Source organism: Micromys minutus, assembly GCF_963924665.1.
Source record: "Micromys minutus genome assembly, chromosome: 19".
NCBI lineage: Eukaryota > Metazoa > Chordata > Mammalia > Rodentia > Muridae > Micromys > Micromys minutus.
In genome coordinates this window covers 35,653,134-35,679,077 of record NC_137954.1, presented here as the reverse complement: position 1 = coordinate 35,679,077, position 25,944 = coordinate 35,653,134, and the positions used below count along the sequence as shown (strand labels likewise).

The 25,944-nt window shown below is 44.7% G+C and overlaps 1 protein-coding gene across 3 annotated transcripts; it reads right to left on the bottom strand.

Moving 5' to 3' along the window:
• Positions 1 to 24,330, bottom strand: EIF4E2 (eukaryotic translation initiation factor 4E family member 2). 3 transcript variants are annotated; one of them, XM_080933489.1, is made up of 8 exons: positions 24,244 to 24,330; positions 18,683 to 18,797; positions 16,393 to 16,527; positions 13,578 to 13,682; positions 12,047 to 12,199; positions 11,818 to 11,954; positions 5,575 to 5,653; positions 40 to 177 (listed from the first exon to the last, which is right to left on the bottom strand). In XM_080933489.1, exons 1-7 carry the CDS (start codon positions 24,261 to 24,263, stop codon positions 5,608 to 5,610), a joined length of 711 nt encoding a protein of 236 aa, XP_080789615.1. In that variant the 5' UTR covers positions 24,264 to 24,330; the 3' UTR covers positions 40 to 177; positions 5,575 to 5,607. The 3 variants fall into 3 exon arrangements, with proteins under 3 accessions (XP_080789616.1, XP_080789615.1, XP_080789614.1); XM_080933490.1 differs by lacking the exon at positions 5,575 to 5,653 and having other exon boundaries at positions 1 to 177; XM_080933488.1 differs by lacking the exons at positions 40 to 177; positions 5,575 to 5,653 and adding an exon at positions 10,027 to 10,289.
• Between the last annotated feature and the right edge of the window lie 1,614 nt (positions 24,331 to 25,944).

The following is a 25,944-nucleotide window of genomic DNA, read 5'->3' as shown; positions in this document are numbered from 1 at the left end:
TCTTCCAGGAACGAGTGCAGAAGTGCACATGGTTTAGGTACACCCCTTCAGTGGACAGACAGAAGGACTGCCTGAGCCTTGCATCCACTTCAGACATACACACAAACAGAAGAGGAACATCACCAGCCTGTGCACTTTCACAATGTGATTTTTGTATTTCGAAAGCTTGAATTGTCCCTGAAAGAGAAATGGGAGAAAACACAGTATTCAATACATGGCCATCAGATATAAGTACACACTTATGAGGAAGGACTTGACCTGCTCCCCAGACCCGGCCCTTCCCTGCATCTAGGGCCAAATGGCAGCCTGCCCTCTAAGTCGTGCAAAATCTTCCAACCTGTTACCTGGCAAGGTGAAAGGTTAGTAACTCCCCCAATGCAGGTAAAATATTAATGCATGCACATTCTCAGTGGGATAGTGCAGCTTTAAAGAGGAAAAAAAGGAAAAGCTTATATGGAAACATCTCCAAGCTAAATCAACAATCTCTGGTATATAACAGCCACCTTCAGTGAAAGTGGGAGAGAAGAAAAACTACATATGCATGTGTTTGCCTGTATATATAAACTTTAAAAAATGATGAAACACAGTTATGTAAGGCAGGACAACAGGGACCCAATGGCAGGTGGGCAGGTGAAACAGGGAGGAGGAAGATACAATCAGACCGTTCAATAAACAAATCCAACCCCACCCACAAGCCCCATCTAAAACAGAACTGCATCTCCAGAGTGTACCCTGGATCAGAAAGTTCTTTCCTGAAAGAGGAACATGGGAATGTGGAGTACTCCCAATGTGTCTTCTACTGGATGCAGGCAGCCCTAATAACCTTTCTCACACTAGAAATCAAGCCACAGCTCAGCAAGTCACGTCACCTGGATCTCAGAAATCTCCTGGGTTTCCCTGATGGGGATTTTAAGGTTCAATCAGTTGCTGCCCTAGCCCAGGGCTTTGCCTTTAAATGTGCTAGGAACTCTGAAGCAAACTCTCATTACTTGTGCTTCTCAAGTCAATTCCCTGTTCATTTTAAAGGGTCACTGTAGTGCCATGTCCTTAACTGCTCTTCTCTAACACTGCTACATTCAGCCAGGCAACTAGTCCATAGTAAGTAAACACCGAAGAGGGAGTATCTTCAGGCAACCACATGGCCATTCCCTCCTGCTCCTGGCTGTTGGAAGTAAGTGTCCAAGAGTTCCACATGCAGACATCAACTGTTCTGTACACCAAGGGACCGGTGAGCTGCTCTAGGGGAACTGGGAGGAAATTGACATGATTTCCCAAGTCCACTGGCTCTTTTCTGATACATAAGACCCTTATCAACTTTATGACCTTTATCAACTGTTGTCATCTAAAGAGCTGAACACAAGGCTAACAACAACCATCTTTTTAAACGATACACAAACCGTTCAAAGGATAGATTCCTCTGTGTTGACACTGAGGCCAACAAAGGATGATAAGGAATCTTAGTGGTACCTCAGAGGAAAGCAGGAGGAGGTGATGCCCAAGGGTTCTTTCTGAACTCTTAGCTGGTGTGCTATGTCACTAAGTCTGCATTTCAGATGACACTTTTCTACACATGCCACATACTGAAGTGACCACACAGGAAGCTTGCTCTGCTCCACTTCTTCCCTCTCAGGCCACATCTATGCCCGGACAAAGCTTGACTCTATCTTTCTTATAAGAAGGATGAACAGAAAGGTGGGACACTGGGAAAGTGATAGGACTTTCCAACTCAGGAAGAGAGGTGAAAAGGAGTCTGTCTCCTGGATAAAGTAGGTACCTGAGGCTCTGGATCCACCACAGTTGTGACAGCGAGGAGCTCAGGTAAATACTGATCAGTTTGGGGGTTGGGCCAGAAATGGCTTTCCTCTGTTCAGGCCACCTCAGAGTCTGTGTGCTCTCCTTCAACAATCAGGTATTGCTCTAGTCACTCCCCAGGAGCCTCTTCCTAGTAAGAACACCTAAGCAGTTCTGTCACTTGGAAGTCCATTTGCAAGATGGAAAAGGAAGAAGGGTGGTAGAGCCAGAATCTAGGAGATGCTTCCCAGTCAGTTAACAGGAAAACAAAGAGCAGAGAAGGTAGGTGGCAGGTTGTCTGAAGCAGGTGGATGGTGACAAGGACCTATGGCTGTAGTATAGTCTTTCTAAAAGCAGTGAATGTTTAGAACACTTAGTGCCAAATTTAGCCTGAGGCACGTTTTTCCTAGACAGCTAAGAACTACATTTAGTCAGGTCCTAGCTACACGGCAAGAAATTAGGTGACGGGGAAACAAAGATGGTGGACAAGAAGTGTCAGAGGCCATCAGTGGCTTCTACAGGATTTCTCTATGTGGTCCTTATTGAATTGGAACTTTCTATGTAGACCTGCTCAACCTCAAACTTGTGATCCTCCTGCCTTAATCCAAGGATGCTAAGACTACAGGTGACCACCATCACACCTATCTCTTCTTCTGCTCTTAAACCACCACCAAAACAAAACAAAACAAAAACCAACCAATCACCTCAAAAATAAAACACCAGCAGCCAGCTGTGATGAAATGCATACAGGACACCTGGGCACCCAGGCCCATAGCTCTAGGGGAAATCGGAAGAATCCTTCTGAACTATAAGTTATATTGTCTTAAAATCTCAGAAACATTGGAGATCCACACCAAACTGGTTCCTATGTTCATATTCCCAGTTACCTCCAGGAAAACTGTTGTCCAAATACTTAAGCAACTTTCTAATTTTCTTTGGTTCAAAACAATCACTTAAAAAAAAAAAAAAAAGAATATGTTAAAGGCAGGTTTATTGGGAAGCTGCAGGGGAGTTCACTGGTTCCAAGGAAGGGGACCAGATTATCATTATGCATCATGGGGAGAGTGCGCTGGGGAAGGGGAGAGAAAGGGCATGCTGGCAAAGAGAGAGGAAGAGAGGGAGAGAGAGCCAAACAATCACTTTTTACTTCAAGTTCTAACTTTGAAAACAATGGTCTAAGGCAGGATTTAACTTCCTTGGAGAGAGGGGCAGTGGTTTCCTCAGAAGGAAGTCTTCTTTTCTGGGAATGTCTGGTATGCTCTGTGGTGCACCATGTGACCCTGGATCCTCAGGTGAATGCTGGGCCAACCAAGTTTCTGCTCTGAAAAGTGACATGGAAGAGGAGGCCACCATGCCTTATTACTCTGAGTATACCTGCCCTTAGCCCTGGCTATGGGCAGTCTAATCTGGTAAGGAGTTTTGACCTCTCTCCCTGAAGAATCAGCACAATTATATACTTTTCTTAGGTTCAAAGGGAGTGAATTTGAATCTCATCTCTTACTAATCAACCATACCAGCTGCACTGACCAACAACCCTTGTTCTGTCCACACTAGCCATTAGGTAACCAGGGTCCTCTCCTACTGACTTGGTGGTACTTTCATTAAAAGTTCCATAATGAAAGTTAAATGATTTTAGAATATGCTAACACATAAAACATGTAATTTGGGAAAATATTTGAAGTTAAGGTGTATGCATGTGTTCTTACTTTTTGTGTTGAGACAGGGTCTCATGCAACACAAGTTAGTTTTGAGCTTTCTCTGTAAGGACAATGACCCTGAACTTCTGATCCTCAGGCTTCTACCTTTTTTCTTTTTGCAGGGAGTGGGGACAAGAGTCATGCTATGTAACCCACTCTATCTTTGAACGTCAATAATCCTTCTGCCTCTGCCATATTGAGGCTATAGGTGTATGTCACCCTGCCCAATTACAATTATTTAAAAAGCAGTTTCTCTAACAACTTTCTCTACAGAACATGATCCATTTGTACAGGGACAAGAAGCTAAGGTGTCCATGTAGAAGGTGTCCACATCTTAGAACATGTCACCAACAGCAAGCTCCAAGCAATAGGGGAGAAATAGGTGAGGTCCTTTCAAGCTGGGTAAGGTAATGTGGTAGGTCTTTTGGGTATAAATTAGAGTGTTCCTTACAGACTCCTAAGCCCATGCTTCAAGGACGCCTACAGCAGCAAGGGCATAAACGAGGAGAGGCCACAAAGAGAGAAAGTATACTGTGGCAATTATAAGGAAATATGACTTCTCCAACAAGTCAATGGTGTTTTGGAAGAATGTGATGCCTGCTAAGGAACAAGTCATTTTAAGTTTCTAATTTAAAGAATTTTTCAGGGCTGGAGGCAGGGGAGGACACCTAAGATTTCAAATAACCCAGGCGGGCCCTGAACTCACCATGTAGCACAGGTTGGTCTCAAACTCTTAGCAATCCTCTTGCCTCAGCTTTCTAATTGTTGAGAATATTGATATAAAGCACTATGTCTGGATGAAACTTAATTTATAACAAAATCAGACTATAAGGAAGGGATGGGGAGAGGGAGCTCAGTGTGGCGGCTTATCCCTATGATCCCACCCCTCAGGAGGTGGAGGCAGGAAGATCAGGATTTGGGGTTCAGGGCTATCTCAATTACACAATGAGTTCAAGGTCAGCCTGGACTACATGAATGCTATCTCAATAAAACAAGACCAAGGCTGGGGAGACAGCTTAGTGGGCCAAGTGCTTGTTGTACAAGTGTAAGAACTTGGGTGTGAGTTCCCAGAACATATAACACGCCCAGCGAGATGGTGCAAGTCTGTAATCCCCATGCACCTATAAGGGAGACAGACACAGAACAATCTCTGCAAGCTCTGGACCAGCTTGTTTGGCATATACAGTGGTCAACTAGAGAGACTCAGTGGATTGGGAACACCATCCACTTTTAGGAACCCTGCAGCCAGTTACCCTGGATCATAGTGGACCACAGAGCACCCAGACATGCATCCATCTGTTCCTATTCCTCAGTGTCATCTCCTCTGGCTCATCTGAGGGTAGCAGATCTCCTTGTCTGAAAAACCTTTACTTCCTTCCTAGGGTAGAAGGGACTTTTGTAGCAGCTTCTACAGAGGCATATGGAACTTGCTGTCTAGGAAGAGGCTCTCTCTTAGGCAAACTGTCCTTCAATTTCAGCTAAACGTACCCAATTTCTCTGCTAGAAATAGGCCAGACCCTCCCCTGATGAACTGCAAATACTCAGGTGGGCAGATGTTGGAGTTGGCCCAGCCTTCCCTACTTTGGGGCCCATCTCTGCCATGACATGGTCTCTTAGGTAACCCTAAAATTCATCTTTCTGTTGACTTCCATTGTGGAAATCAAATTTACAACACAGTTTCCCCACAGCTGACAGGCAACAGCAGCAAGCAGGAGGCACACCTCTCACCTAACCCTACAGAGGCCTACAGAACTGCCCTCTGGCCACAAAACACTTGCAGTATCAGAACTGAACAGAAGATATGATGCAGTTACTCTCGTGAAATGTTAGTATCTTAAGATAGCTAAGATCTGTTGGTGCACAGAGCCAAACAGGAGCAGAGAAGCATGAGATCTGGTGACCTTTACAGGGTTAGCCATGAGTCACAGAATTCAGGGAGACAGTTTGGAACTCGGGTTACCCTGGGATGCAATGCCGACAGAGGCAAGGCTGGAGGCAAATGGGAAGAAGGCATCGCCTTGGGGAGAGGGCTGCTATAGCTGAGAGGTATGTCATGGGGTTACAAAGAAGGTAGACAAGGCCCTACCCTGAGTGTGAGAGACAGAGGGGGAGCGTCCGATCAGCGGCCGCTGCTGTTCACCAGGCCATGAAACTCCTCCCAGGCCCTGGTAAACCAGAGACAAAAACAACAGCACATTCAGATCAAACGCTTAGAACAGAGAGCAGACACCATCACCCCACCTCCCACTTTGATACCCTCCATGCTGACTGGAAACACAGGAGCTGGGTCAAGAGTGAGGTTCCCAGCAGGCTTTCTTCTTAGCTGTCAGGCAGCTGACATTTTCAGCTTGCTTTACTTAGGAAGTCTAGCCTTCACTACTCCATTGAGTACTTCCCAGTGCTCCTTCAACAGCGGTAAAGGGAGGTTGCTGAAGTCAGAGTTGAAGCTCAGCCATGTCCACAAATACTTCCATCTTGCTTCAGCAAAGGGCAACAGTTCTTGCCTTTGCTGAATTGGGTCTGGGAGACAGGTAGTAGAAACTATTTCTTCACCAGGCCTGACCTTGAGGGTAAAGCCAAGGATCCACCAGCATTATGATGTCTAAAGATGCAACCTAAGCTATGCGTCATTTTTCTCTACTTTTACCTTCCCAAGATTCTAGCCTTTCTAAGATGGTACTGTCAGATTCTCTCTGCTTCTGAAAACACTGGGGCAAGTTTTATCTTTAGATTAAAGATGTGTGGGTCATGGCAGCTAACATTTCCAGTTAACCAAGCTCATTACAGCTTCCATGCTGCCTAACATACATTTGAGAAACAGCTCAGAACTGTTAGAGGTGTGAGTGGGGGAGCATACACACTCACAGCACAACCATTGTTCCACAAACAGGCCTCTGTGCTGCTGCATGAAAAAGGAGAAAATCAGATTCCTCCAGGGTTCCAGAAGATCTCAGCACTCCAACTTCTCTCACCCTTTTGCCCTACCTACTTTTCGGTTTGAAAGCAGTCAGCCCTAGGCATCTATATATTAAACTTAAAGGTGGCCTACAACTTGCTCTGTAGACCAGACTGGCCTCAAACCCACAGCCACCTGCTTGCCTCTGCTTCCCTGGTGCTGGGATTAAAGGCTTACACTACCAGGCCAGGCAATTACCCTTTTCTTGATGTAAGGTAGCAAAAGCACCAAGTGACAACACATCCCACCTATCACTATGCATTTAGTATTTTAGTACTAAAGTAGATTTCATTACCAGGTACTCTAGGGAGGTTTTCATCTTCAAAGGTGGCACACACCTTTCATCTTTGTACTTGAAAAACACAGGAACATAGTGAATTCCAGAATGGCCAAGACTACATTGTGAGACCATGTCTCAACAACAAGTAAAACCACTAAGGACTAGGCAATGTATGCTTGAGTTTCATCAATATTGTCCCTCTATAGACTAGCAGCATTTATGTTTTGTTGTTTTTGTTTTTTTAATTTTCAGAAAAGCTACTATTTTATGAGAAATGACTCACAGAAAAACCTAAGACTGTTTAAGTATTCTGGAACTTGTCAATTCCCAAGCTCTTTCTGGAGACAGTGATGAACTATACTCATTCCTAAGGAATGCTGGAGGCAGCTTCCTTCTTTACTCTTAATGTAGACAAGTGAAAACCCAACACTTGGACAAAGTCCTGGAACCTAACAGCAAGCTTTAACTCTAAGTAACTAAGAGGTCAATGAGGTCACACAGCAGGGCTGAAGTCCATCTCCCTTATCATTTTGTTTCCAGAAGGGCTGGTCCCTACTCACCTTGACAAACAACAGTTCATTGGGTGAGGACCTGGAAGGTTCTAGAGGTCCCTCCTAGTGCACAGCAGAATAAACTGACTTCTTATTTTCTAAGCTCAGACACAAGGATTCTGGGTTTGGAAATTTCCTTGCATGGATTCAGGGAAATAAAGCATTTGGCCATGAGCTCGGTGCACTCACTCCTGTTCTCAAAGGCCAGCCAGGTGTGCATTTCTAGTTACTTTCCCTCCACCTGACATCCAAAGCACATCAGATAACTTCAAAATGCTCTTCTTTAATGAGGAAGTTATCCTGAAAATTGTCTTATGATGTGAGTGTATAGAAACAAACACATCAGAGATTAAAACACAGCCCACTGAGAATTCTGAGCAGATTCCAGTGACAACAAAGACTCTTTAAGGTTGACTGATCTTATCTCACCAGAAAGCAAATTCTTGGAACAGGGAGATCTCATTTGTTTGTAAGTCCCTACTTCCCAATTCCTACCCAAAGCACAGTGCCTTGCTCTCGGCCAGTCCTCACCAGTAGTTACCTGCTAATCTGGGTAAAGTGCACAGTGGGTAAAGTCAGGCAGCTCTAAGTTTAAAGTGGCCCAGCATCACCAGGTTATACCTGAACTAAGGCCGTGAGTGAGCTGGCCCTCATCTGTATATTAAAGCTCAATGTTGAAGAAAGTTGCCACAATTCGGCCTCTCTTTTCTTCTCCCTTACTCTCTGCAGAGAACTCCCAATAGCTTAGTAGCACAGCGCTCCATTATGGAAAGAGGGTCCTTTCACTATTCCAGACCAGACACACAAGGAATGCAGTGAGACAACTCCAAAGGGCAATTTTCTCATAAGACAGAGCTGTTGATTGCCTTTGCAGCAGTAGTACCTTGACGGTCCCAGAATTCTGGCTATGTTATGAGGTTCCTCCCCCGACTCAAGTAGAGGATGCAGTGATGTGAGGACCCAAAACCTATGAAACCTCAAAACAAATTGGCTTCATTAAGAGGAGCCACAAGGGGCTGGAGGGGTGGCTCAGTGGTTAGGAGCACTAACTGCTTTTCCAGAGGTCCTGAGTTCAGTTCCCAACAACCACATAGTTAGTGGCTCACAACCATCTGTAATGGGATCCGATACCCTTTTCTGGTATGTCTGAAGATAGCTATAGTGTACTCACATACATGAAGAAAAAAAAAAAAAAAGAGGAGCCACAAGCTGGGCATAAGCTGGCATGGTGGCTCATACCTCTAGTCTGATGTGAAGTTCGGTTCCTGATAAGTGAATAAGCCTTATCTTTCTTAGGGCTGGTTAGCAACCCAAGGACTTCCTGGTTCATCAGCTGTGCTGCATAAAATGGCAACAGGCAGGGTGATCAGGGAAGGCTAGACAGACAGGTGAAGGACACTAGAAACTGGGCTGAAACACAGCAGCTGGAGAAACTTGCATGACACTCAACAACTCCTCAAATCATGCCCTTGGCTTATTAGCAGCCCTGATCTGAGTACTTGGGAAACAACCATTACTGCTGGCTTGTCCTCAAGTCTCAGTAGGTGCTGTTCACTGGCTCAAATTAAAGCCACAAGAAACAGAACAAGGCTAGAGCAGTGCTGGCATCTCATGTGTGGCTGGGATCTGAAGGGGGGTCTCAGCTCAGTGCTGCTGCTGCTGCAGCTACAATGCACATGTAACCTCACAGTTAGATGAGGTGGAAGGTCCAAGAAAGTCAACATCTGACAGCTTTCGGCGTTCCAGCAAAACTCTATTCTAGACATGTCAGAGCGTGATAACACAGCCATGACACAAACACCTCCAGAACACGGAGCCTAAGGTATCACTGTGTTCAGTGGACTCCTGGGCACACAACTAGGGTTAAGTCAGCCAGCTGGAGTTAAGGAAGGAGTGTGCTGCTGTCAGGTTGGATGAAACACTCCAGAAAACTCAACCTTGCAGTTACCTCCCATTCAGACAACCCAGGTTTCACAAGAATGCTTTCTAATTTTTAGTTTTGGGGATGGCTAACAAAGCTTGCCGAAACTCTCCATGCAGGTTAATGGTCTAAAAGCCAAGCTGCCCGCACACATAAGCCAAAGCCACAGTACTCACAAGGCTAGTACATGTACATTCAGATTACCTCAAAGGTGAATCCCCTCCATCCCCAAGATGAAGGTACCTCTCACCCTAGACCTCACTGGGCTAGAAAGAATGAAGGGCTCTCACCAAGCAAGACTACCAAAGAGAAAGACAATCTGCTCTGCAAGGAAACGAAGGAGGTTGCCAAGCAGCTTTGGCTCCAGAGAGAATATCCCATTAGCACAAAGCAAAAAAGTATGTATGTATGGCCACAGACAGACAAAAGCAGGGCTTTAGCTTCAAGCAAGAGATTTCTATGAACTAAAGGCAAATGGAAGTTAGCAAAGAAAAGCCAAGGATACCCCTTTCTAATCTTGAGACTTTCAAGCTGGACCTGAACTCAGCCACCACTCTGGGCCAGCCATCAGTCTAACTGGATGGAAACTAGTACACTTGAGCATCAGGCAGCTGGGTCTTGAGAGTTAGATGTCACCTCAGTATTTAATGTCAGACCACAACAGTCCTAGAATAAAGTACCATGACCACACAACAGGCTTGTGGCTATGAAGCTGCATTCCCTAAATGGCCCTGCATGGAGAAGTCTGTGTGCCATCCCTTGATAATGGTGACAGTCAATCCAGAGGCCACATCTTGATGCACCATAAAGAGCAAGAGCATGAGACAAGCTGGTTTAGCACCATTTATTTGTGATCTCAGCTGTTGTAGTAGTTGCTGCTGTCAGCCTGTTCTCAAAGGATAACATGCTCTTCCGTTCCTCTTGTCCAGGACAGAAGGGTCTTCCAGGCGGCACGCCAACAGAACAAGAGACTCCGATGATGCCAGCTTCAATGATGGTGCCATCCAGAGAGGGAGAGGGTCATGGCACATTCAATCGCGGCTTCCAGAGGTTTTGAAAAAGGAGCCTTTGGGGGCCCAGCCTGCCTGGCATTCTAGTGGAAGTGCAAAAGGTTGCTCATTGGGAGAGGAAAGAGAGTGGGGAGCAGGGGAAAGTGGCATCTGGGTCTTGAGGAGGGTGCTACAGTTGCAGTGCAGGAGTCCCAGAGGCTCCTAGGTCCTAGAAGGATTTGTTTATGGGACTTTACAAGTCAAGATGAACTGCCTCCAGGTATCAGAAAGGGAGAACAGTGGAGAGTGAGTGAAAACTATCCTTTCCCTTTCCTAACCATGTTAAATGGGAACTCAGCGAACAAGAATCCTAGGGAAAGATGTAGACCTTTTGAGTTTGGACTAAACTTAGCAGGAGGGCAGATACTATCTCTATCCTACAGCAGAGTGTTAACAGACCTGCTCTAAGAAAAACAGTGCTGACACAGGACTATTGAGACAAGCAGCCAGGGCTACAGATGGCAATGAATGCTGGTGGCTCCAGTGTCAGAACCATCTGCTATAGGACCAATGCCTATGGCAGTACTCCAGTCAAAAACTGGCACCTAGCAGGATAAGTGAACTCCACCACCATCAGACGTGAATACGTGGGAGATAGAGTCTCAGGGTCTGCTGTTGCTGCCACACCCACTGTCTCTCTTGGAATGGCATAATGATGACACTGCACTAATGATGGCACCTGGTCCTGTAAGAGCTTTCTTGCTGAGGACCTTCAGTTACAAGGATTAGACCAGCCTAGCCACAACCTTACTATTTATTTCTCTACTCCCTTCTTAGAGCTGCAGAGTTGGAGAGACTTGCCAAAGGCACATACTGGCTCAGTGCCACAGGAGACAATAAACATAAAGAGACCTGACTCTGGGTGGCTGGCTTTCCTTCCACCTTTGAGACAATCTGTAAGCCACTCCTATAACTTATTCATAATGACCTGAGTTCATCTCTGTCACTGTCCCTGAAGGTGAAGCCCTCACCAGTGATTCCCGCTGTGGAGAGCACTCAATGTCTTCAGTGGGATACAAAGCTTTTTCCTGTGACTCCCCTCCCTTCTCTCTCACAATCCACTGTACTTCATCTAGACTCCAGTTCTAACATACAAAGTAGAGTCACCATTCCTGAGAAGAAGTCAGTCTCCCAAGACAAAGAGAACAGACTAAAGCTAACAGGTTAAACAGACATGCAAAGGTGGGGTCAGGGTGGGCAGGGAAGAGGATTTTATTGTTCAATAATTATCTTTAAAAACAACCATGAGAAACTTCTGAAAGAGCTTTGTCTTTCATTTTAAAATAGTGGTTAGCATAAGAAAGACAAGACAGCCTGTAGAAAAGAAGCCAGCCCAGGCAGGAAAACTGGGTTTCTGAAGAAGGGCCCTTAGCTTCACAGCACCTCACAGCAGGTAGGTCCTTGGAACCTCACTAACAAGAACTTCAGCAAGTGGCCAAAGCCCAGGAGGGAGATGGTATGTCCCTATGTCACAAGTCAGTGTTGTGTATGACCATATTCGTCTGGGCCCAACTATGGAGCTACCTCTGCTAAGCTCAGGGACCTGTCCCCCCCAAGCCCCCCAACACGTACTTGATGCTGTCGGTGTGAGTTTTGTATTCCATAATGGTGTTGGGAGGTAGGTTAAGCACGCGCCGAAGAGTATCCCGGATTCGGGCTGTGGTTGCTTGGTCGCTGGCAGTCTTATTCCATATAGAAATAATGTCCTCCTGAGGTAGGAACAGAATGAATTATCAAACCAACTACAAGCAGCAATGAGAACAGTGGCAACACAAGAGAGCACTGGCCTGGGCTGACTTACCTGGAAGCGGACAGAGACCACAGCCCCGCAGATCTCCTCCCCAACCATGAACTGCTCCCCGAGCATGGCCAGGATGAGATTCTCCCAGCAGCGGGAAGCTAAGCCCTTCCGGAGTCGAATGATCCACTTGCCCCCATTTTTATTTGCATCATCCTATAGAAAGACAAAGTATCAAAGTTAAACTACTGCTCCACAATGTCATCTTCAAATATCAAAGAATACTTTTGAAGACTAGTAAAGTCTGGCCAATTTCTAATTTGACATTATTTCAATGTTAAGGAGAAAAGAAATAGGGAACAAACAAACAAGAAAAAAAGGCAGGTATCCTCAATTTAAAGAATTTTTTAAAAGGACTAAATAGATCTTTTAAAAAGAATCCACTTTTATCTGAACTATTTCAGGAACCACAGTAACATGGTATATTTCAAACATAGATCACAATTACTTTTGCTAAAATCTGACCATCACTAAGTACTAAGTACATAGACAGAAGCTTAGATCTTAACACAGGCACAATAGAGTAGAGACAACAAATTAATTACAGTCACACAGCCTAATGAGGACTACTGTTACTGTGCACACAGGATGATGAGACAGCATATGGCAGAAAGCTCAGAGGAAACACTTAGGCTGGTCTTGAGGGAAACACTGAATATATGCTAAGGCACTGGGGGAAGATGTCTCACTGAGCCAGAGGGAAGGAAAGATTTCCCACATTTTCTAAACGTTTTTTTTTTTTTCCCTTTGAAAAATGCTCTGGCCCAGGAGTAGAAGTGTTGCTCCAGAGTGCAGTCAAGTAACAGCTCTTCAGAGATCACAGAGCTCTCTTCCAGTCTCCTGTTCTGAAGTTTTTTCCTTGCCACTTTAATCCTCCATGTACTAAGCAAATGCATTGCACATACATATGCACATAGACATGTTCTAAGGGAACCAGGACATTTTACAAAAGCTTTTACTGCTGTATGATTGATATATTTGAATTATAGCACCTATGATGGTTTGAGTAAGAGTGGTCCCTATAGGCTCACATATTTGAATACACAGTCACTGGGCAGTAGCACTATTTGAAAGAATCAGAGATTAAGAGACATGGTCTTGCTAGGGCAGGTGTGTCAGTGGGGGTGGATTCTGAGGTTTAACAGCTCAGAGTCTCATTCTTTGCTTATGATTCAGGATACTCATCTGCTGTTCCAGCACCTGCCTGCATGCCGCTATGCTTCCCGCCATGATGATAATGAACTGAACCTCTGAACTGCAAGCAAGCTCCAATTAAACTTTCTCTTATAACAGTTGCCTTGGTCGTGGTGTAACTAAGAGAGGACCATCTTCAAAGCTGTAAGCCATGAACCAATACAATTGCATCAATGCCTGTTCCTAGAGGTGCAGGCTCTCAGTATTTTCTAAATAAGTGTTATGGCTTTCAGAGAAAACTTCAAAATTCTTTTAACCTTGGCAGAATTTAAAATTAAAAGTAAATAGATAAAGAAAAACAAGTCTGCTCCCAAAAGCAGCTAGAGATGCCAGTCCTTACCTCCCACATAGGTTTAATTCCTTCTTTGAAGAGATGAAAGTCACTGTGGCCTGTCAGGTCCCCAGGACGGACCATATGGCTGTAAAACTTCCAGAACTGCTCCACCTGTAGAAAGAAGAGCCAAGAGTACAAGGACTTTTTATCTCTTCTATGAATGTAAACAAAGCTGTATTACTGAGAACAGAAACATGGGAGACATCCTGCCTTGGGTACCTTCTTTGGGGGACACATTTTCATTTGGAGCAGGGTAGAAAGAAGACCATCATATAGGTTTTTTTTATTTGGTTTGAGACAAGGTCTCTTGTAGCCCAGGCTGGTCTTGAATTGACCTACTTCCTGCCTTCACCTCCCAAGTGCTAGGACTATAAGCATGCACTATCATGCCTGGCTAGTACAGTTCAATCAAAGGAAACAAGACAAAATAAAACCACAACACATAGCACTTTCAATACAAGGATAAACTGGGCTGGAGAGCTGGCTCAGGGTCAAGTACTCTGGTTTACCATCCAAAGGACCCAGATTCATTTCCTAGCACTCACACGGCAGCTCACAAGCATCTGTGATTGACACTTTCAGGGGATCCAATACCCTCTTCAGACTTAGCACACTGTATACATGTGGTACAGATAAACATTCAGCCAAACACTAATACAGATAAAATATTTAAAATCTAAAAAAAGTTGGTAAAAACTGCTGGCCTCGGTCAGCAGCTTTGAGGTAGCAAAGGAGGCCACACTGACAAGTATCGCCTCTCATAGAGCCAAATCTAATTTTTCTTTTTCTTTAGAGAGGCTCTCACACTACAACCCAGGCTTAAATAGCGCTAGGGTTTCTATCCTTCCTCTCAGCTGGAAAGATGTCTCTTCTTTATTTACCTTCAACTTAAAAAAACTAGATTTAGGGCTGGAGAGATGGCCCAGAGGTTAAGAGCACTACCTGCTGTTCCAGAGGTCCTGAATTCAGTTCCCAGCAACCACATAATGGCTCAAAACCATCTGTAATGAGATCCGATGCCCTCTTCTGGTGTGTCTGAAGATTGCAACAGTGTACTCATATAAATAAAAATAAATCTTAAAAACAACCCCCCCCCAAACTAATTTATAGTTTTCTTTCAAATGTGAGACTGCATCATAAACAAACAAAACAAAAACAATGACAACAACAAAAACCAGTCAAAGAAACAAAAAAACCCAGAGGCTGGAAATCCAGACGGTTTAGGGGTTGGAAGGACTTGCTGCTCTTCCCAAAGGACCAGAGTTTAATTCCCAGCACTCACATTGGGTAGCTCGCAACTGCCTGTAACTAGAACAACAGGGATCTAATATCCTCTTCTGGCCTCTGCAAACACTCCACAGGTATGCACACACTACATATACCACACACACACACACACACACACACACACACACACACACACACACACACACACACACACATATTAAAAACAGTAACAACAACAACAACCCCAAACTCGCGCACACTCATCTAGTCTGTGGTCTGCAGACACCTGTAGGCACTGGCAATAAGGAAGCACTTAAGGAAGTGAAGACACGGGGCAGGAGTAACTACCTGTAACTGTTAATACTCTGCAAGATGGTGCAGTAGGAAAAAGGTGTTGGCAAATATTGAGGCCTGTTGAATCTGGATATCAAGAGAAACTGACTTTCTAATCAGGTGAAACAGTTGCTTTCTCCAGCTGCCTTGCAGAACACAACATGTGAAATGTCTTGTATAGGTCAAAGTCATAAACTAATGCTATCTACAGGATTCTAATGCAACACCTCATCATTGAAACTGTTGGGCCTACCTGTACAGGTAGCAATTTAGAATATTAAGTGGTTGTAACATATACAGTGAGCAGTAATGTAAACTTTTACTCAGAGATCCAACTCTTCCACCACAGGCCATTTCTTAATGCCATGGATTATGTATGATAGCAGACTTCAGGCTCTATCACCTGTCCAGTGAATACTGAGGGTGTTGATGGCAAACCTCTTCACAGGGAAAAAAAATGTAGTTTAACAGAGCCCTGAAACATCTTTCCCAGTTCCTCCTCCAACCCTGATGTTTAACCAGTTTTTCCTAACATAGAGGCTTCAACTAGACTTAGAAATTAGTCTAACATCCTCACATAGCAGACAGTCAAAACTGTGAAGGTTTCTATGTTAGCTCACATCTGTAATCCCAGCACTTAAGACAGGATTGTGAAAAGATCCAGACCAGCCTGGGGTTACACAGCAAGATCTACTCTTAGAAAACTGATTCAGCATACAGACTAAAACATATCACATATAAGGTGCAAGAAAACATTTTTTCAACAAGATAACACTGGTGTAAGTTGCAGTCAGGTTCTCTAAATTTACAACTGCAGTAAAGAGACAAGAGGGAGGGTAAGGATGGGCTGGGGTGAGGAGCCTGAACAACTCTGTATTGATGGCATCCACAAAATTAATTTTCTCAGAATCTAATTTCATGATATATATACACAATGAAACTGTCTCTTTTATGACACTCCATATATAAAGATTCAATAAATATCTGCTAAAATAAAAAAACCTCAAACCAAAACTGTTTTTAATTTTTGTATTATGCCTTATTGGTCAAAGCTACCCTTCCCACACTTAAATTACCTAAATGTTACCTATGGGTGTCTAACAATTAAGTCTACGAATTGAACAAACCTGACCTTGGGAACACAACTTAGCCAAGTAAGGAAACTAGAATGTTTGACAGGTTACTAGGGAAGTGGATAAACAGCAACAGAAATGCAGGTTAATAATCCGAGGAATATTTCAGCAAACAACTAAGTACTCACAGAGGCAAAGGTGCCAATCTGTTTGATGTTCTGCTCATAGCTCTGTGAACTGGTGGGACGACCAGGGGTTCTCCTCGAGTACCAAAAGGTGTAGTTGTACTGCAGGGGATGTTCTGCTGGTCCAGGGACAACAGCCTGGGAAGTACAGAAGATATGTTAATTCATGGCAAACTTTTAGTTCATTGGTCACAATGCTGAAAGGCCATTTTATTGTATTATTTATATTATATTCATACTTATATACTTGGTGTGTATGTGTGTGAGTTTGTGTGTACACACGCACATGTGCATGCATGTATGTGGGTGCTTACAGAGGCCAGAAGAGGCCTGCAAGCTATCTGGCATGGTTGCTGAGAACCAAACTCTGGTCCTCTCTGTAAGAGTAGCAAGTGCTCTTAAATAAGTCACCTCTTTAGCACCTTGTCTTTATAAATTATGACTATTACTATCATGCATGTGTATGACAGACAGAATGTGGGAGCATGTTTGCTATGGTGTGTGTGTGAAGGTCAAGGAGAGTGTTCAGGATTGGTTCTTCCCTTCTCACTGTGGGATCGGAGGATTGAATTCAATCATCAGGCTTGTGATTCCTAATACACATTTTACAGTGCCACTCCTACTAGATGTGGTGACACATCTTTAATTCCAGCCCTGGGAGGCAGAGGCAGGCAACTGTCAGTTTGAGGTCATCTTTGTTTTCAGACTGAGTTCCTGGCTAGTTAGGGCTACACAACCCCAGCTAGTGGTTTGTTTTGTTATTTATTTATTTTATGTATATGAGTACACTGTCACTGTCTTCAGATGCACCAGAAGAGATTATCAGATGCCATAACAGATGGTTGTGAGCCACCATGTGGTTGCTGGGAATTGAACTTAGGACCTCTGGAAGAGCACTGTTTTGTTTAAGTGTAGTTCCATACTACCTCCACAACTGAAAATAATACCATAATTTCAATTATTTGCAATGTGTTTGTTCACACAGTACATTCTTTACTGGTTAGCTGATTCTAAGTTGCTGTAATACAACTTCCTGCCTTTCTCCTAACACCGAGGGCAGTTTTCATTAACATATGCCCACTCCAAGTAACACCTCTTCAATATCTATTACTAAAGACTGGCCGGGGCTTACCAGGCTTCCGCCCCAGCAGCTGTCAGCAAGATGGAGGAAATAACAATGAGCACCTCAAAGGGCCACTGTGGAGAACAAATGGCAAGAAGCACCAAGAGCTTGGCCACTGCTTGCTACAATGGATGTGCTCAATAAACATAAGCTCCTCCCTTAGACAGGGCTTCTCTGTGTACTCCTAGATGACCTGGAACTCATTCTGTAGACCAAACTGGCCTCAAACTCAGGAGATCTTCCTGCCTGCCTCCCGAGTCCTTGGATTAAAGGTCGCCATTGCTTGGCATCTTTGTGACTTCTTACCACCTTGCAGAAAATGCCTGTTTGGCAGGTATTCAGATTATCAGATAAATAATGCTATAATACTGAGAAACCTTATTTACTTATCTTTATTTCCCTAAATTCTCTTTAGCCCAAGCCACTCTCAATGTGTACTACTGTTGACTGAAAAGTCTAAAAAGGGATGCGTAGAATTTGAATTTGCCTTTAAAGCAAGTCCCGGTTGAGAACCCCGATTTGCCCATCTTATGAGAATATAAAACAAAACAGCACCCCAAGACTTCACAATAAGGAGAAGTTCTAATTTCCAAAGTGAACTCTAGTCATTCTACCATTTTTAAGAAAAGATTTATTTATCTTATGTATGTGAGCACACTGTTGCTATCAGATCTCATTACAGAAGGTTGTGAGCCACCATGTCGCTGCTGGGATTTGAACTCAGGACTTCTGGGAGCAGTCAGTGCTCTTAACCACTGAGCCATCTCTCCAGCTCCACTCTACTATTTTTTAAAATTTGTAATTATGGATGCGTAATAAGGATTTTACAGTGACATTTCCAAAAAGACACCCACCAGCCAGTGTCCCATGTCCTCCTCTTTTTTACCCTCTCCCTCCCTCTCCATACCTTTCCTCCCTTTTTTCAGTGCTAGGGATTAAACACAAAGCTTTATATCGAACTTGGAGTGGTATTCTAGTCTCTCCATCTTTTTGTGTCTCTCCACGTGTTTATGTGCTTGAGAGTGTGTGCACAAGAGCACATGGGGGGAAAAGTCTCTCCAGCCCCCTCAACCTTGTTTTAAGAACAATCAGATCCCAAAAGAGTGGCTCTGCTATAGACTCCATGAGATAACCAAGGCTCACTACACCTGCATCATACCCCAAACATACCTTCCTCTTGCCACCGCTCTGGCTCTTGTCTCGGTCTGCTTTTTCCTTCTCACCATCTTTCTGTGTGCTGTTTTCTTCATTCTGATCATGGTCTCCACTGTCATCATCTTTTAAGCTACATGGGAAAGCAAAATGATACCATTCCATGACTAAATTATTCTCATTACCTAACAAAACCACAAGGTCATAGAACTATCACCTAAGTATCCCCAAGTCACTGTAACCCCAGGCCTATGAGGTGTGTCTGTGAGAAGGGCAAAAGGGAAAGCAAACCAGGAATATTAAATAAAAACTACTAAGTAAGCCAACAGTCTTTCAGTTTCCCAACAGCAGTACAACAAAGCAGTTAAAGAGGTGGTTTTGTTGTCAAAAACAAACTGGTAATGAGAATTTCTAGACAAATAATTACACTGACATTGAAAGTTAAAGTCTTGCCCACGTGTGTATACTGCCATGTCTGCTCCTCCCACTTCTAGTTGTCCTCGCTCCACACCTTAGGTCAGTATCCTCCAGTCATCTAGTCCATCATCCATCTAAGAGGTCCAGTCTTTCCTCTCCACCCGCCCTCTACGCTTTCTAAATGTGAATCTGTTTTTAAACCTTTGTCCTTAAGATACTCAACTGCCAACTTCCTAATTACCTATCCTTTAGAGCAGCATACAACACAAAGTGCTTTTCATGAGACTTTAGAAGTTGAGTCCTGTCCAAAGCCATACTCCTCCCCAACAACTCTTCCTACTGGCAAACACCTTGCTTCCAGCCCAAGGTGCCATTCCTCCCTGCTTGTTTCTTCTCAAGAGACAGAGGGTTTCTTTAAAGCAGTATCATACTCTCAGCATATCTCAGTATCACTGGCACCCAAAACAAGATGACTCAGAACAAGGGTTAAATAAAAAGGAAAACAAGGAGTAGATATGTGATCTCATAAGCAGAGTCAAACATGAAACCACCTAAGTCCCACCAGATGCAGACAAAAACAAGCAGGTTAGTGCACTCTTATCCAAGAGTGCAATTGCTCAGTCTGCTAAGGTGGCTCAGTGGGTAAAGGTGCTTGTAGTCAAGCTGGTAGACTGAGTTCAATCCCTGGAACCCACAGACTAGAATGAGAATCTACTGCTAAGTTGTCCTCTGACCTCTATACTCTATGCATATACTTAAAAAGAAAAATGGGGAAACAGAATGGCATTCACTCTAGAATTAGATCATTCACCCATAGGTTGTCTACAGAATCATCTTTTGGGTTCTATGAACAGTATGTACAGAAAAATGGAATCAGACATTTTCAAGACAGGCCCCAGCAACACTTCAGCTGTAACTCAGACATTATCCTATACAGACAAAGAAATATGGCGTAGATCAGTGTATATTTTAGAAAGTGGTGGTGGTGTTTGTTGTTGTTTTTGTCTGCCAATCTTTAATGCCTAAGGTATAAAATGCACCTATAAATAATGTGATGAATAAGCTAGTCATGTGTTGGGGTACCTGCTCTGCCCAATAGGCAGCCATACTGCAGGAGATACTCATGTGGCCCTTCCCTGTGATATAGACCTCCACATCTCAACCCTGGTCAAGACCCAACTAAGTAAGGCATAGGAGCAAAAGGGAATCCAGTCTGCCTAGTAACCTATGCCTCAGAACCTTTCTTCAGAATACTGACTCCTCTCTCTACACTGATTTCATCCAAGAGAACAAAGACCAAGGATTCAGAAGCTGGACTAGCTTTAGGGTCCATGAAAGAGTCAAGACTCGGAGCAAAAGGGACAGGCAGTCCAGAGAGAGAGGAAGGAGCCGGAACTGACAAGCAGAGCAAGTGGAGAGAGGTGTGGGGAGACTGCCATCTGTCTGCTTCTCAGAGACATCACCGGTGCACATTAAACTTCCTTCCCCTTGGTTAAACTTATTTTACTTAGGTTCCTTTCCAAGTCAAGCCTGCCTTGGACACAAGACCCATAGACTGGAAAAAATTACCAATATTTGCCAAGCAGCTTACTGGCGGCCAGAGTACCTGTCCTCAAAGGACTGAGAGATAAGGTACACAAAGCCTTAACTTGGTGCAAAGGGCCATTCTGCTTGCATGGCCCCCAAACACCTCCTTCCGTTCCCTACGAACCCCTCTCACTCCTGTTGTGCCCACTAAGTGCAGCTCCCCATCTACCCACCCCTACCATGTTCAGCACGTAGTCATGCCTCCACTCCTAGTTCACTGCTCTTCAGGGTCCACTTTTTCTTAGAAACATGCCCTACTCTCCCAGTGTAGGTTAAACCAGACACTCTTCTCTAAGTAACACAACATTTACATGTGTCCTGGTTGTATTCTCAAGGTCAACTTTCATCTTCTGATTGAATCGAGAACGTCTCATTCTGCTGCTTCGCTCCCAAACAACTATCTTCTGTAGCACACCTTCTAGGGCTACAAGCCCTTTTGTTTTTGTTTCAGCTCCTAATCCCTACTGTAGCCTCTGAGGTCACTTTATTAGATTTTGGTGGAAAATCTGGCTTTGCCAGAAAAGTGTTATATTCCTTTCCTTTCTAGTGGTTTTCTTTCGGTCACTACAAGGAAACAAAAAGAAAACAAAAACAGTTAGGGCAGAGAAGAAACAAGGCTATTATCCTTCAGAAGCCATCTTAGACTCCTTTCTAAGCCAGCAAGTAGTAACCTCAATGGACTTCATTTTGCATCTTTATGCTCGGGCTTTTATTTTAGTTTTGGTGACGCTGGCAATAAAACTCAGCACCTCCTTCACAGAATGCAAGGACTCTACCAATAAATATCTCTTCTCCTCCTTCTCTCTCTCTCTCTCTCTCTCTCTCTCTCTCTCTCTCTTGAAAAGGGATCTCCCTATGTAGCCCTGGCTGTCACTGAACTCAGAGATTCATCCACCTGCCTCTGCCTTCTGGGATTTTAATGTGTGTACCACCATACCTAGCCTGCTTTAACCTGCTCTTTGCACATACACCTAAGGCAAAGAGTTTACACCATGCTTTTCAGAAGCTGTTCTTCCCAGCTTAAAGCTGGATTTGAGCAAAGGTACAGTCCACACTGAAGCAATAGCACTCTACCGACTAAACTACCCAGTTCATGTTCAGACTAAGTGACACTTGGGTTAGCTCTCCAAGTTTCTGTCCAGGTACTTCCCAGCATCATCTCAACTAGGCAAATTCTGTGCCAGGAGGAACTTTATCTAATTTTCCACTGTTATCTCTAGCATCAGTCACGAACACAAAACAAGTTTAATGGACAGATCTCCAAATATCAAATTAGGTGGCTTAGAAACACTTTAAAAATAGGCCAAAAGCTAAATGACAGAAAGGGACCCATATAAAGTAGGGACCAAAGCAAGCCTGGCCTCCCAAAACCCAGGACCTGAAAACCAAGTTTATCATAGTTGGGGCTATACTTCTTGAGAGGGCATCTTAGGGTTTCACATGTTAATAACATGAAAGGCAATGTGACCTAGTCACTTGGTGAGTCTAATGACCACCCTTTAAAGTTATTAGCAGCTTTGGTTACACTCACAGAGGCAGAGCCCACATATTAAAGGAAGCTAGAGGTGCTCTTTAATCATTGTCCATCAGATCATACTACTGCGCTCACTCGAGACTGCACTTTGAGAATGATTCTGGAAAATTCTGGGGAGATGTGGTAAAGAGTACAGACTCCAAATATGGAGCAACAGTCCACAAACTGCAGGGTTTGCACAAGATAATCTGAAATGACAAAACCAAAACCAGGGACAAAGGTGCCATCTTTAATTGCTATTTCAAATAAAGGCAAGCTTTTATTTTTGTTCTTTTCTGCAAAGTTAGAAGGCAGGCATTAAAAGACCCTACTCCTTACAACATCTCATAGTTATTTGCAGAGTTATTATGCAGGAGATAGTGGGAAATACAATACATACAATAGGGCAGCACAAGTGGGGGACAACTAGAAGAAAGGAAACCAACTAGAGGAGAGGGACCTTGGGGGAGTCCAGGGGGAAGAGGGAAGAAGAACAAAGTAACGACACATGAATATGAAGGTGTCATAATTAAGTCTGTTACTTTCCTAAAAAATTAGAAAAAAAAAAATCCAGGGTGCTGCCTAAGGGTGGCTGTGGTGGTTAGAATCAGAATGACCACCAGAGGCTCATATATTTGAATGCTTAGTTACCAGGGAGCAGAGCTGTTTGAAAGAATTACAAAAATTAGGAGGTTGTTGCCTTATTTAAAAAAACAAAAAACAAACTTGTCGTAAGAGTTGCCTTGGCCATGAAACTATCTTCTTAAGATGCAGTTTGACTTGTTCCAATAGGAGAGGAAAGTGGAAGGGCTGCAGGGCTATGACACGAGACCAAGGGATCACTATCTTGCTGGGCTCAGCAAAGCAGCAAAATGAAGATGAGGAAGACATCAGGCCTTCTCAAGGAGCAGAGCTCACTCAGCCACCATGGAAACCCAAGGAAGAGCTGGCTTCACTGCTGGAATCCCAATCCCAGCACTTTCTGAGTCTGCACATCAGAACTCACTGTACTGACAAGCTGCAGCTTCACCACCCCTCACAGAGCATTCTCAGCATTTTACACAGTACCTCTAAGTATTGTGGAGTGTGATCTGGTTCTTCTAGTCCTAACCTCTAGGGAGGTTAGTGAAATAGCTCAGCCTGCAGAATTTTTGTACTGTCAAACAGCTGGTGGGCCTAGAACTAAACATGTAGGTCTTTGAATGAGAGGACAGATTAGATCACTATAAATTATAGAGAGGAGGGAACACTACAATCTACCGAAAGATAACAATTCTTGTGAAATACTAACTCAAGTGCTAGATGAAAACAAAAATTATTTTTAAGTGCTAAAAGATTTCATCGTTAAGAGGGGGAGGCCCCCCTCCCCCAAACACACATTTCTTCTCTGTACTTCCCAACTGTTCGGTGCTAGAATTGGAGATGAGAATGGGTACTTGGAAAGAATGCAGGAGTGGGCAGCCACTAAGAGTTAGAAGAGACAGGAACGAGGTGGGGGTTGGGGGAGGGAGGAAGCAGGAAGAATCTCAGATGAAAAGCATTCCGTACTGGAGAGGCCACAGTACTCATCGCGGCTGCCCCATTACCTCATCGCAGCTGCCCAACTCTACGACACGGGCTCTGTTACCGTCCCCGCTTGCAGAAGACAAAACCGAGGTTCGGAAGGGAGAGGTGACCTTCCCAGGACGCAGAGCGAGTGCGGGAGGGAAGCCGCGTTCAGAGAGAAGGCAGCAAGGCTGCGGAAACACCCGAAGCGCTGAGGTCCCGCCCCTCCACGCCGCCGGCAGCCCGCACCCACCAGGGCGGGGCGTCCGAAAATCTCCTTCCGGGCGGCGCGGCCTCCCCTTCCCCGGCCCGTGCCGCGCCGGGGTCCAGCGGCTCAGGGGTCCTGGCGACCTTGGTCGCGCTCTCCCGGCCCCGTCGGGCCCGCGGGCTCAGGAAGGCTCGGGCCGCGGCGGCCCGGGAGCGAGCGGCTCGGCTGAGTGCGCGCCCGGCCCCGGCGGGAGCGGTCCCGGGGGACGGTTGGGGGAAGGGGCCCCGGGGACGGCCACGCGCCACTCACGCGTCGAACTTGTTGTTCATCCTCTTGCCGCCGCTGTCGCCACTGCCTCACGGAATGACTTCCGCTCTGCCGGGTCCCATCGCTAAGGGCCCGGCTACTTCCGGTTGGCGAGTCGCTCAGCGGAACGTCAATGCTCAGGCCTTGGGCGGAGCCTCTTTCCCTGAAGTGTGGCCCAGGACGACTGCGCTAGTTGCGACCAGGGCTGTCTTGGTTTGGCCACTTGCACTGAGCATTGTCTATGCAGCCGGCCATCTGCTTTAACCTCCCCATGGATTCCAGGGGAAATGTCAGGCACAGTAACCTTTAGTAAATGAAAAAAGTGTTCATCTCTGAAAGTTGATGTCTGGAGAGGACGAGAAAGTCCAACAAATTTGTAATTCTTGCTCTTGGGAAATGGAGGCCGGAAAATTCACACCAGCCTGACCAACATAGTGAGTTCGAGGCCAGCTTGGGATATCCTCCCTATATATCAGGTGAAGTGGGGAAAAAGTCGAACCAGGATGACGAATTTACTGAGGACTGACTCATCATTATCTTCTCAGTTGAAGTCACTGTCCCCACACTCCTAAAGACTGTTTAAAACACATCACATACACAGGGATAAATAAATTCCCTGGTTGGTGATGTAACTCTAGTCGCAAATTTTTCTGACTTATCTGCTGAACATATTCCATTGTTAGATGTTTATTTTTAATCACCAAAGAGGAGGGGTAGAAATTGATGTTCATGTCTGTATTTACCAGTAAGGAAAGTGTCCCAGGATTGGCCCATGGTTGGCCCCTGGTCACTCAGCAAGGCCATGTTTTTTTTCTCCCCAGGAAGACCTCAGAGGATCATCCTATTTCCTGACATGTTGTACTAAGGGAGTCTGAGAGAGCTCTTCTGTCAGACACAGCCCATTGGCTTTGATCCTAGCCCTGCAAGTACCCTGGCTTTTGAGATGAAAGAGGAAGAAAGGTGTATTTTTAGGGCTAGGAATTTTTCTTACAGTGTCTGAGATTGGGTCAGAGATGGAAATTTGGACCCTATAAAGGAATTTTCTAGAGAGTTCCTTTACTCTGGACCCCAGCTTGCTCATGTGAAATGTTGGTCAGGTGAATAGTGCCTCTTTCCTCTTCATAATCTGAAGAATTTCTAACAGTGGGGGGTGGTGCTGGTAAAACTCAAGAAATCCTTTGTGATCAATGGGGGTGGAGGAGTATTACCTCAAACGAATGGGAAGGTATTGCTGAAGGTACATATTTGTGCTGAGGCATCCAGAAGAGACATGCTAGTTAAAATGTGTTACACTTTTTAAGTTCTAGAACTCAAAAAAGCTCAAGAAACTACACTTACATCCCACACCCCTAGCTCCTAGTACTTTAAAAACATGGCTTATTTTCATTTTGTGTATATGGGTGTTCTGCCTGTACATATGTCTGCACTATATGCCTGGGTTTTTGCAAAGCCAGAGGAGGGTGTTGGATCACCTGCAACTGGAGTAACAGATGGTTATGAGCTGCCACGTGAGTCCTGGAAATCAAACCCAGATTCCCTGGGAAAGTCTCCAGTGTTCTTAACACTGAGCTATCTCCACACCCCACCCCCATCCTTTTTCTGAGACAGAATCTCACTATGTGCGCTGACCTCAAACTTACAGAGAGCCATTTGTTTTGCCTCCCCAGTGCTAGGATTAAAGATGTGCAATCCAGCTCATGTTCT

Excerpts from the sequence above, each read along its gene's own strand:
- EIF4E2 (XM_080933488.1), bottom strand. The coding sequence starts at position 24,263 with ATGAACAACAAGTTCGACGC. Across the intron at positions 18,798-24,243 it reads ATGAACAACAAGTTCGACGC|CTTAAAAGATGATGACAGTG; the intron begins GTGAGTGGCGCG and ends TTTCCCATGTAG. Across the intron at positions 10,290-11,817 it reads ACTCACACCGACAGCATCAA|AATGCCAGGCAGGCTGGGCC; the intron begins GTACGTGTTGGG and ends CACTTCCACTAG.